This window comes from Neophocaena asiaeorientalis, unplaced genomic scaffold (assembly GCF_003031525.2).
Source record: "Neophocaena asiaeorientalis asiaeorientalis breed wild unplaced genomic scaffold, Neophocaena_asiaeorientalis_V1.1 scaffold147, whole genome shotgun sequence".
In the NCBI taxonomy this organism is placed as follows: Eukaryota; Metazoa; Chordata; class Mammalia; order Artiodactyla; family Phocoenidae; genus Neophocaena; species Neophocaena asiaeorientalis.
Genome location: NW_020173758.1, coordinates 6247778 through 6261186, shown reverse-complemented (window position 1 = coordinate 6261186; position 13409 = coordinate 6247778). Strand labels below are relative to the sequence as shown.

The 13409-nt window shown below is 41.7% G+C and overlaps 1 protein-coding gene across 6 annotated transcripts in view; it reads right to left on the bottom strand.

Moving 5' to 3' along the window:
- Positions 1–13409, bottom strand: part of CDC14A (cell division cycle 14A) — a 178434-nt gene that overhangs the window by 47011 nt on the left and 118014 nt on the right. For all 6 annotated transcript variants that reach the window (XM_024751234.1, XM_024751233.1, XM_024751238.1 and 3 more), the window contains one exon: positions 6300–6438. In XM_024751234.1, coding sequence (XP_024607002.1) covers positions 6300–6438 — 139 coding nt within the window. The remainder of the gene's footprint in view (positions 1–6299; positions 6439–13409) is intronic.

The following is a 13409-nucleotide window of genomic DNA, read 5'->3' as shown; positions in this document are numbered from 1 at the left end:
GGCAACCTATAGGAAAAAAAAAAAAAAAAAAAAAAGAACCTTGACCTAAGTCTCACATCTTACACAAAAGTAACTCAAAAGGAGTCATAAACTTATGACTATGGGATCTATGGCTAAGCAAAGAGATCTTAGATCTGATACTAAAAGCATGATCTAAAAAAGGAAAAAACTGATAAATTGGACTTCATCAAAATTTAAAACTTTTGCTCTGTGAAAGATTCTATTAAGAGGATGAAAGACAAGTTACAGACAGAGAAAATATCTGCAAACCATTTATCAGACAAAGGACTAGTACCTAGAACATTAAAGAACTCTCAAAACTCAATAATAAGAAAACAAATCACTCAAAGAATAAACAAAAGATTTGAACAGATGCTTCATCAAAAAGTTATAGGGATGGCAAATAAGTACATGAAAAAGTTGTTCATTATTACTTACAATTACAATTTCAATGCAAACCAAACCCACAAAGATATATCATTACACACCTAGCAGAATGGCTGAAAAAAAATGCTGGCAAATATGAAGAGAAACTCTATCACTCAAACACTGCTGGTGAAAATGTAAAATGGTACAGCCACTCTGGAAAACAGTTTGACATTTCTTATAAAACTAAACACGTACCATACAATCCAGCAATTGCACTTTTGGGCACTTAACCCAGAGAAATGAAAACTTATGTTTGAACAAACCTGTACATGAACATTTATAGCATCTTTATTCATAATAGCTGAAAACTGGAAACAGTTCAGCTATCCTTCAACAGGTGAATGGTTAACAGACAGCAGTACATTCATACCTTGGAATGCTACTCAGCCACAAAAAGGAACAATTATTGCTACATGCAACACCCTGGAGGAATCTCCAGAGAATTATACTGAGTGAAAAACACCAAGCCCGAAAGGTTACATGCTCTATAATTCCATATATATAACACTCTTGAAATGACAAAATATATAAAGGAAGGACAGATTGGCAGTTGTCGGGAGTCAAGGAGGGGATGTGGGCAGGGAGGAAGTGAGAGTAGCTATAAAAAGGCAATGTGAGGGATTCTTGCAGTGATGGAAATGTTATATCTTAACTGTATCAATGTCAATATCCTGATTGTGATATTATACTATAGTTTTGTTAGATGGTAGCATTAGGAGAAAGTGGGTAAAGGGTACACAAGAGTTCTTTCTGTCATTTCTTACAACTGCATGTTAATCTACAATTATCCCAAAGTAAAAATTTTAATTAAAAAAGTGTGTGTGTGTGTGTCTGTGTGTGTGTGTGTGTATTATAGTTGGATCACTTCACTCCTCTGCTCAAAACCCTCTGCTGACTTTTCATCTCATGCAAAGAAAAGCCAAACTCCTACAAAGGCCTAGAAGGATGCCTGATCTGACCTTTTTCCTCTTGGCCTCATCTCCCTTGCTCTCCCCATCAGCCATGGTGGCCTCAGGCACATTCCCACTCAGAGCCTCAGCAGCTGTTCCCTCAGAGGAAAACCCTCTTCTCCAAAACACCCACGATTTATTCTATCAGTTCTTCGAGATCTTTGCTCAAAAGTCTTCAATGAGCCCCACCACTACCACGCTATTTAAAACTGCCTTCTCTTCCTTCCCCTATTCTTCTGTGCTTCATTTTTCTGCATCACACCAATCACTTCTGCATCACACCAATCACGGTCAGAGAAACTATATAATTTATGCATTTTTTTATTAACCACACAACCAATCAACCCTCCCCCACCTTCTTCTTCCTCCCCTCCCCCTTCCCCCTCTCCTCCTCCTCTTTCTTTTTCTTCCATCTCTATAGGTCAGAAATTACTCTTTCACTGCAGCTTACCAGGTGCAAAGAACACTGCCTACCAGTGGCTTTCAACAAATAGTTGTTGAAGGAAGGAAGGCAGGAAATGAGGGAGAAAAGGAGGCATCCCTGCAATCTGGGACAAGAATGATATGGACAGATATATTAAAGACCACTGAAAAAAACTTAAAACCAACAGAAAATTGTAACAGTAATGTTCAAGATGGAAAACTATTTTAAAGTTTTATCATTAGGAGCTTGTTAAAAGAAAGTAGAACCATAAATGAACCCTTTCCCTCTCACGGTTTATATGTAACAGAGGAAGTAAACTTTTATCAGCTAATAGGAGCAACCTGAGAAAGGTAAGAGAAAAATCATTACTGGCATAAAATGTAGCTTGGAAGAAGGCTTGAGGTCATGTTTGGAATGGTTAGAGAAAGGCATGTTAAATAATCTTGCCCAGCAGGATGGTTAGAAAAAGTCAGGGAAGGAACTGAACAGAAGTGCTTGACCACCAGAGTCCCCCAGGCTCCCTGTGACCCAGCACCTCCTCCAGCAGACCACAGCACCGCTCTGCAGAGGAGCGGAGACTACCTTGGTGCCTCATGTTCCTCTGCTACCCACCTAAGCAAGTGGTCCCTCATCCCCTTGGTTACCATACCGCAGAAGTTGCTGGGTAGAAAGTCATCAGAGGACTCGTACCCTCTGGCCTCTACTGATGACCCACCTGGCTCTAAAAGCTTTTCAGAACAAAACCCATCATGGCTCACATCCTGGTCTACCTTTGTCACACCAGACGATCAACACTTCCAGGTAATCCAATGTCAACCAGGCCCTTATTTCCAAATGACTCTCTTATCCCCTAATTTCCCATCCCACCCCCTCAAATCCAATATTGTCTTACACATAGATTCTTCGTAGAAAATAGAAAAGGAAATGCTTCACAACTTGTTTTATGAAGCCAGCATAACCCTGATACCAAAACTTAACCAAAGTAGTACAAGAAAAGAAAATTACATACCAATGTCCTTCATGAATACAGACACAGAAATCCTTAACAAATATTAGCATACTGAATCCAGCCATATGAAAAAATAATAGCACATCATGCACATCATAGCTCCACATTCAAAAATCAATGTAATTCACATTAGAAGATTATGATTATCTTGATAAAGGTAGAAAAAAACTGACAAAATTCAAAACCCATTATTAATAAAAATTCTCAAACTAAAAAGAGAAGCTAATTTCCTCATTCAGATAAAGGTCATCTATGAAAACCCCACAGCTAACGTCATACTTAACGATGAAAGACTGAATGCCTTCCCCCTAAGACTGAGAACAAGACAAGGATGTCCATTTTCACCACTTCTAACTAACACTGTAACGGAAATCTTAGCAACGAGAAAAAAGGAAAAAAAAAAAAAAATTACCAGAACTAATGAATGAAAATAGTAAGGTTGCAGGATAAGAAGTTAATTTCTAAAAATCAGTTTCAGCAAAATTTTTAATTTTGCTCATTAAAAAACATACAGCACATACATCTGACAAAGAACTCATATCTAAAATATATATACAAATATTGAATCATTATGTTGTACACCTGAAACTAATATAATGTCTTATGTCCATCATGCCTCAATTAAAAAAAAAAACTCACTGAAAAGCAAAAGTGCTCTTGTAAAGCTGCCAGATACAACCTTAACTGCTTTCCCTAATATTAAATAATTTGTAGAATAACAACATGAGCTCTGTATATAGTACTGTGAAAAATAATGGTTTTATATTAACTTCAACAAATATTTTTAATTAAAAAATAAAGAACTACCACAGAAAAAAATTTTTACTGGGTAAAGACTTGGTCCAAACACCTCACAAAGGAGATACATATATAAAAGGTGTTCAAGATCATGAGTCATCAGGAAAATACAAATTAAGATACTATTTCACACCAACCAGAACGGCTTTCCCCCTCCAGTCATCCCCCTCCCCTGCTGCTGGCCTCTATTGTCATGTCCCTGTCAGAAATCATCTTGTATATAAACTTATACACTTGTTTATTGTGTGTTCCTTCCACTAGAGATACTGACACCCTGGGAGGAAAGGACCTCGTCTGTTGCATTCACTGTTGCAGCCTCAGGATCAGGAGCATTGCCTGGCAGAGAGTGTGCACCTGACATACATCTGTTGAAAGAATGAATGTATGTCTTCTGCCATGAGGTACATCAAGACATAGTCTCTTTTTATTTTTTTAGTGAGTTGGGCTTTTTTTAATCTTTATTGGAGTATAATTGCTTCACAATACTGTGTTAGTTTCTGTTGTACAACAAATCAGCCATATGCATACATATCTCCCCATATCCCCTCCCTCTTGAGCCTCCCTCCCACCCTCCTTATCCCACCCCTCTAGGTCATCGCAAAGCATGAAAAGACAGCCCTCAGAATGGGAGAAAATATTTGCAAAAGACACAGTCTTGAATAAGGAAAATAGGAGAGAAGGAGAAAACAAAATAAGTGTACACAATTAAGTAAAGCAAAATACTACGTCTGGTGCCACTTAGAGGCATAAAGTAAATTAGGCCATAGACCGATACCTAGAAAGAGGCAATCAGAAAAGCCTGTGAAAGCCCATGAGTAATGCAGACCTTTCTCCATAGAAATGGCTCTATAGGAAATACTGCAAAATATAGAAGGTATAGTGCCTCAGATCGAGAACCTGGCTTCAGGAAGGTTCTGACCTAAACATTAGTAATAACTGATTTTAATATCTCGTTATATAAGGAAGTCATTCCTGCACCTCAGATTCACAGACAGTAGAAAACTACAGCATTGACTCACACCTAAGTAAATAACCTAAGTTTTGCCGCTTAAGTATCTATAAATGAAAAAGTCTTCAACTTAGAATGCCTTTGCCTCATAACCCTAATTTCTTCTGTTATTATTTTGAGACATGGCAGAGAGAGAAGGCAGAGTAGGGAGTAGGAAGGAGGAGTATGCAGGCATGAAGTGGGAGGGTTGTGGCATCTGGTGGCCTGAGACATCTAAGTGAATTTGACCAGTGGTGTTCTCAGGAAAATCTCCTCACCTTGTGAACCGTACCTAGCAGAGAGCCAGGGGCAAGGTGAGTATTCGGTAGGTACCTAATGAATGAACATTCTTCCAAACAATGATTTTAAGAGATGGCTTAAAGATCCAGGTTTAGGAATGTTTTTTTGTTTTCTAACCCTAAGGCCATTTATCCAACTTTAGTAAGTAATTAGTACAACAAGCCCCTGGCAGATACACAGCACAAAGTCCCATGCTGTAGGCACACATAATGCAAAATAATGGAAACCTCTGGCAGAGAATCTGACAAGAAAAAAGCTCTAAAATAATATAATTATTTTATTTGTATCTCACAGGCCAAAAACCTAGGAACTTGTCTTCTTAATGATCCTGTTCTTGGGTATTTTTTCCTTGTGTATTCATTACACTTCCACCTCATTCTTTTAAGCTAAGGTATAACTGCACATGTTTCAGCATGTCTTTTCCTATCACTTATTCCCTCTGGGATTGGCAATTAAAGTAACTGCTCAGTAGGCTCAAATCCTTTTATCCATTTCAGATGCTTAAAGCTTGCTTACAGCATCTTTCTATGAAATTCATGATCATTTGTTTCTCACCGACATAAAATGATTTAAATGGGAAAGGAATTATCTGGAAAAGAATGCTATTCCATATAGATCCACACCAGAATAAAAAGAAAAAAATGAAATTTCAGTATAAGACATCACCAATTGATTTTAGAGCTGGACCTGAATCAGCTAGTGCTAATTTCATCTCTTCATTTTGTTAATGGGTAAATTAATGGTAATTTCTGAAATTTTAAGGGGAAATCAGAAAGGATTGTACTCTTACAGGTTAAACCTCTCCGCCTTGCGGGCTGGGGTTTGACAGTTAATGAATGAGTACGTGAACAGATGAAAGAAGGAATTTATAAGTATTCTTCTAAATAATGGTCATAAAGCTAGTTAGTGGTATAGCCAGGACTAAAACCCAGTCTTCTTTATTTCTTCCTTGGTAACTCATAAGCTGCAGCTACATGAGCAGCTTAGTTAGTTGTCAGAGGAGCGGCAATGTCATCGAAATCCTGGACTGACCTCTGTAGTGTGTTTTTTCTCATTCTGCTTTTAGATGTGCAAACAAAAAAAAAGAATGAAAAGTGCCAAGTGGGCTGACATAAGAAAATTGCACTGTAGCCAGATCACACATAGAAAATGACAGAAAAAAGGTAGGCAGAGACGGCTCTGTGATTTTCTCCTCACTCTCACCTGATCTAAGAAATATAAAAGGTACAAAGTTAGAATGCATTAGCTGTCAAATCAACAACGTTCCATTAGAGGTACAGCCTTCTCTAACAATGCAGCCATTTCACAACCACGGGCTTGACATAGTCCACAACCAGGGAACAAGCAGCAGAAATAATCAGGAACAAGAACATCATGTGATAATGGAGACACTATACTTACTCTTCCAGGAAGTGCTGCTGGGGTCCTATAATAGAGCCGGGCCGGCATATTCTGATCCAAGCAATTATTTCCGCGTGTGTAAACCTGTAGTGTTTCATGACATAACAGGCTATCAAGGTCCCTGTTCTTCCAAGACCAGCTGTAAGAAAGGGAAACACAACAAGAAATACAAAATACAGCAAATGTACCCACAAAAACTCTGAAATTAAACCCTGTCCAGAAGTTGCTATGGTTTCAAATATAATACAAGATTTTTAAACCCAGGCAATAATGTAATGCTTTTTCATGATTGGGGGGCGGGGGGGGGGGGCAGTGGAAAGATAATTCTAACTCAAGAAATTTTAAAAAAATAGACCATAGGATCAAAATAAACATATGTAAAAATATATATAAAAGTCAGAGCAAGTATCTTGAAAATTATGGAGAGTTCAACCCCCGAGGGCCTTTGAGAATGACCGTCACTGTGAACATTGTTAAGGCAATACTGGTTCCAGACAAGCACTTGCAAAATATCAGCTGTCAGGGACTTCCCTGGTGGTCCAGTGGTTAAGACTCCACGCTCCCAATGCAGGGGGAGCCCAGGTTCGATCCCTGGTTGGGGAACTAAGATCCCACATTTCGCCGCAACTAAGCCCACATACCGCAACTAGAGAAGCCTGTGCGCCACACCAAAGAGCCAGTTCAGCCAAAAGTAAATAAATAAATTTTTTTAAATATATAAACTAACTTAAAAAAAAAATCAGCTGTCAGGTGTCCCCATGCTCCCCATCCTTAGCTCCAGCCCAGGCTGAGATGAACCTTCAGTTAACACTTTGTGGACTTCCCTGGTGGTGCAGTGGTTAAGAATCTGCCTTCCAACACAGGGGACGTGGGTTCAAGCCCTGGCCCGGGAAGATCCCACATGCCGCGGAGCAACTAAGCACGTGCACCACAACTACTGAGCCCACGTGCCACAACTACTGAAGCTCATGCGCCTAGAGCCTGTGCTCTGCAACAAGGGAAGCCACCGCAACAAGAAGCCTGTGCACTGCAACAAAGAGTAGTCCCCGCTCGCTGCAACTAGATAAAGCCCACACACAGCAAGACCCAATGCAACAAAAAAATAATTAATTAAAAAAAAAAAACTTTGTGTGTGTGACTCTGAGTCAGCGTAACTGATTATATTATCATGGTCATTTTTTTAAGCCTATGTAAATGGCGAGGTTTTTTTAAACTTATCGTAGAATAAGGAATTATAGAATCAAAGTAAGAAGACACCATAAGCATCATCAGGCCCCATTAGCTGCCTAACTCATGACTGTTTCAATACTATCTCCACCAGGTGGTCCTAACCTCTATGTAACTCCTTCAGAGACCAGGATCTCATTATTTCCTCAGCCAATAGGTATTGATGGAGCAGCTACTACCTGCCAAGTACTGTGCTAGAAGCTGGGGATAAGGTGACGAATAAAACAGACATGGTCCTGGCCCTTATGACAGCACACAATCCACTAAGAACCAAGCCAACAGAAGTGCTCGAGTTTCCTTTCTTGAGGCTCTTAAATTTTTTGGAAACTTTTGTGTCAACATATTTCTTATGTTGAACCCAATTTCTGGTATGTAGGAGAAATTAATATAATTAGAAATGATTTTCAAGGATGTATTGGTTACGATCATGATCAAAATGTTCTTCAAAGGGTTTTTACAAACTGCGATTTCTTTTTCCTCTCTCCCCAGAAACAAAAGTGATAGAATGAAGATGGCAGTGTGGGAAGACGCGGAGTTAGCATCTCCCCATGATTAGGGCACCTGCCAGCCACCAGTGGGGGACTCTGATGCCCAAGGAGATGGGAGGAACCCCCAAGTGAACCAGTAGGATGTGGGGGGACTGAGGGGGGAGCAGAAGTGGAGGCCAGACAGGATCAGTGCCCCTGAGGCCAGGGAGATCAGGAGAGGCAGGCAGGAGGGACTCTCCAAGAAGAGCAGGAGAGGAGTGGAGGGTGATCGCCTGGCCCTCCAGGGAGCCTGCTGAGCTTCCAAGCCGGTACACCCTCTCCAAAGCCCCATCAAGGCCACGTGGGTCCAGGGGCCATAAGAAGGAGGCTGGAGAGATCAGGAGAGGCAGGTGGGAGGAGGCATCTGGGAGGAGTGGGAGAGGTGCGGAGGGCAATTGCCCTGGCCACTTGGGCCTGGGGAGCCTGCTGAGCTCCTAGGCCGGTTCCCTGCACTCCAAGGCTGCCCCCCACCACTGGGGGCATAGGAGGGAGGCTGGGGAGATCAGGAGAGGCAGGCAGGAGGAGCCCTCCCAGACTGGAGGAGCAGGAGAGGAGAGGAGGGCGTCTGCCCCACCCACTGAGGCCCAGGAAGTCTGCTGGCCTCCCAGGTGAGGTCCCCTGCTCTCTGAGACCAGGAGTGGGGGGCACACCTGGGCCCCTTCTGTTCCTTGAGCCTAAGCCCCACCCTCCACAGCCCCCAGGGCCTTTTCCAGCCCTGTGGGTCCTGAGCATTGGCCCTACCCACCGCCCAAACCTTGCCCTTGCTTAGGCCCTGCCCTCCACAGCCAAGGCCTTTTCCTTTATTTATTTATTTTTCTTTTCCCTCCTCCTCTTTTTTACTATTGTGGTACTGATGTACCTTCCGGTTGTTGATTCATCTCTATTTTTATTTTTATATTCTTTCTAACATATCTGTCAGTTTCCTAATCTAATTTTTTTTTACTTTGTTATTCTATTTTTTTTTTTGGCCATCCCACACAACTTGCAGGACCTTAGTTCACGAGCCGGGGGTCAGGCTGAAGCTCCTGCGGTGGGAGCTCCGAGTCCGAACCACTGGACAAACAGAGAACCTCAGACCCCAGGGAATAGTCATCAGAATGAGGTCTCACAAAGTTCCTCATCTCAGCACCAAAACTTAACTCTACACAATAGCCTACAAACTCCACTGTTGGAAGCCTTAGGCCAAACAATCAGTAAGACAGGAACAAAATCCCACTCATAACAAAAAAAAGGGACAGAAAAAAGGATGTCACAGATGAAGGAACAAGGTAAAAACCTGTAAGACCAAATAAATGAAGAGAAAAAAGGCAATCTACCTGAAAAAGAATTCAGAGCAATGATAGTAAAGATGATCCAGAATCTTGGAAATAGAATGGAGGCACGGACTGAGAAAATACAAGAAATGTTTAACAAGATCTAGAAGAACTAAAGAACAAACAAACAGAGATGAACAACACAATGACTGAAATGAAAAATACACTAGAAGGAATCAACAGCAGAATAACTGAGGCAGAAGAACGGATAAGTGAGCTGGAAGACAAAATGATGGAAATACCTGCAAGGAGCAGAATAAAGAAAAAAGGATGAAAAGAATTGAGGACAATCTCAGAGACCTCTGGAGCAGCACTAGATGCACGAACATTCAAACTGGAGGGGTCCCAGAAGAAGAAGAGAAAAAGAAAGGGTCTGAGAAAATATTTGAAGAGATTATAGTTGAAAACTTCCCTAACATGGGAAAGGAAATAGTCACCCAAGTCCAGGAAGCACAGAGAGTTCCATACAGAATAAACCCTAGGAAAAACACACCAAGACACATGCTAATCAAACTAACAAAAATTAAATTCAAAGAAAAAATATTAAAAGCAGAAAGGGAAAAACAAAAAATAACACACAAAGGAATCCCCATAGGTTATCAACCGATTTTTCAAAGGAAACTCTGCAGTCCAGAAGGCAGTGGCAGAATATACGTAAGGAGAATGAGGAGAGGAGCTTCAAGATGGCAGAAGAGTAAGACGCGGAGGTCACCTTCCTCCCCACAGATACATCAGAAATACATCTACACGTGGAACAACTCCTACAGAACACCTACTGAACGCTGGCAGAAGACCTCAGTCCTCCCAAAAGGCAGGAAACTCCCCACGTACCTGGGTAGGGAAAAAGAAAAAAGAAAAAACAGAGACAAAAGAATAGGGATGGTACTGGCACCACTGGGAGGGAGCTGTGAAGCAGGAAAAGTTTCCACACACTAGGAAGCCCCTTCGTGGGCAGAGAATGAGGGTGGCGGAGGGGGAAGCTTCAGAGCCATGGAGGACAATGCAGCAACAGGGGTGCTGAGGGCAAAGCAGAGAGATTCCTGCACAGAGGATCGGTGCTGACCGGCACTCACCAGCCCAAGAGGCTTGTTTGCTCACCCATCGGGATAGACGGGGGCTGGGAGCTGAGGCTCGAGCTTCGGTTGGATCCCAGGGAGAGGATTGGGGTTGGCGGCATGAAGACAGCCTGAAGGGGGCTAGTGCGCCACAGCTAGCCAGGAGGGAGTGCGGGAAAAGTCTGCACCTGCTGAAGAGGCAAGAGAGTTTTTCTTTCCTCTTTGTTTCCTGGTGCATGAGGAGAGAGGATTAAGAGCGCAGCTTAAAGGAGCTCCAGAGACAGGCACAAGCCGCGGCTATCAGCGTGGACCCCAGAGACGGGCATGAGACGCTAAGGCAGCTGCTGCAGCCACCAAGAAGCCTGTGTGCGAGCACAGGTTACCATCCACACCTCCCCTCCCGGGAGCCTGTGCAGCCCGCCATTGCCAGGGTCCCGTGATCCAGGGACAACTTCCCCGGGAGAACACACAGCACGCCTCGGGCTGGTGCAACATCACGCCAGCCTCTGCTGCCGCAGACTCACCCAACATTGCGTACCCCTCCCTCCCCCCGGCTTGAGTGAGCCAGAGCTGCCGAATCAGCTGCTCCTTTAACGCAGTCCTGTCTGAGCGAAGAACAAATGCCCTCAGACGACCTACACGCAGAGGCAGGTCCAAATCCAAGGCTGAACCCCAGGAACTGTGTGAACAAAGAAGAGAAAGGGAAATCTCTCCCAGCAGCCTCAGGAGCAGTGGATTAAATCTCCACATTCAACTTGATGTACCCTGCATCTGTGGAATACATGAATAGACAACAAATCATTCCAAATTGAGGAGATGGACTTTGGGAGAAATGATATATGTATTTTTTCCCCCTTTTTCCCTTTTTGTGAGGGTGGATGCATATACTTCTGTCTGTGATTTTGTCTGTATAGCTTTGTTTTTACCATTTGTCCTGGGTTCTGTGTGTCCTTTTTTTTTTTTTTTAGTATAGTTTTTAGCACTTGTTATCATTGGTGGATTTATTTTTTGGTTTGGTTGCTCTCTACTTTCTTTTTTTATGTTTTTATTACTTAACAAAATTATTTTAATAATTATTTTTTATTTTAATAACTTTATTTTATTTTACCTTCTTCTTCCTTTCTTTCTCTTTTTTCCCCCTTTTATTCTGAGCCGTGTGGATGAAAGGCTCTTGGTGCTCCAGCCAGACGTCAGGGCTGTGTCTCTGAGGTGGGAGAGCCAAGTTCAGGACACTGGTCCACAACAGACCTCCCAGCTCCACATAATATCAAACAGCAAAAATCTCCAAGAGATCTCCATCTCAACACCAAGACCGAGCTCCACTCAACGACCAACAAGCTACAGTGCTGGACACCCTATGCCAAACAACTACCAAGACAGGAACACAACCCCATCCATTAGCAGATAGGCTGCCTAAAATCATAATAAGGCCACAGACACCCCAAAACACACCACCAGACGTGGACCTGCCCACCAGAAAGACAAGATCTAGCCTCATCCACCAGAACACAGGCAATAGTCCCCTCCACGAGGAAGCCTACAAAACCCACTAAACTAACCTTAGCCACTGGGGACAGACACCAAAAACAACGGGAACCACGAACTTGCAGCCTGCAAAAAGGAGACCCCAAACACAGTCAGTTAAGCAAAATGAGAAGACAGAGAAACACACAGAAGATGAAGGAGCAAGGTAAAAACCCACCAGACCTAACAAGTAAAGAGGAAATAGGCAGTCTACCTGAAAAATAATTCAGAATAATGATAGTAAAGATGATCCAAATCTTGGAAATACAATGGAGAAAATACAAGAAACGTTTAACAAGGACCTAGAAGAACTACAGAGCAAACAAACAGTGATGAACAACAAAATACATGATATTAAAAATTCTCTAGAAGTGATCAATAGCAGAATAACTGAGGCAGAAAAACGGATAAGTGACCTGGAAGGTAAAACAGTGGAAATAACTACTGCAGAGCAGAATAAAGAAAAAAGAATGAAAAGAATTGATGACAGTCTCAGAGACCTCTGGGACAACATTAAACGCACCAACATTCGAATTATACGGGTCCAAGAAGAAGAGAAAAAGAAAGGGACTAAGAAAATATTTGAAGAGATTATAGTTAAAAATTTCCCTAATATGTGAAAGGAAATAGTTAATCAAGTCCAGGAAGCATAGAGAGTCCCATGCAGGATAAATACAAGGAGAAACATGCCAAACACATATTAATGAAACTATCAAAAATTAAATACAAATAAAAAATACTAAAAGCAGCAAGGGAAAAACAACAAATAGCATACAAGGGAATCCCCATAAGGTTAACAGCTGGTCTTTCAGCAGAAACTCTAGAAGCCAGAGGAGTGGTATGACATATTTAAAGTGATGAAGGAGAAAAACCTACCACCAAGATTACTCTACCCAGCAAGGATCTCATTCAGATTTGACGGAGAAATTAAAACCTTTACAGACAAGCAAAATTTCAGAGAATTCAGCACCACCAAACCAGCTTTACAACAAATGCTAAAAGAACTTCTCTAGGCAGGAAACAGAAGAGAAGGAAAAGACCTACAATAACAAAGCCAAAACAATTAAGAAAATAGTAATAGGAACGTAATATCGATAATTACCTTACATGTAAATGGATTAAATCCTCCAACCAAAACACATACACTGACTGAATGAATACAAAAGCAAGACCTCTATATATGTTGTCTACAAGAGACCCACTTCAGACCTAGGGACACATACAGACTGAAAGTGAGGGGATGGAAAAAGATAATCCATGCAAATGGAAATCAAAGAAAGCTGGAGTAGCAATTCCCATATCAGACAAAATAGACTTTAAAACAAAGACTATTATAAGAGACAAAGAAGGACATTACATAATGATCATGGGATCAATCCAAGAAGATATAACAATTGTAAATATTTATGCACCCAACATAGGGGCACCTCAGTACATAAGGCATATACAAACAGCCATAAAAGG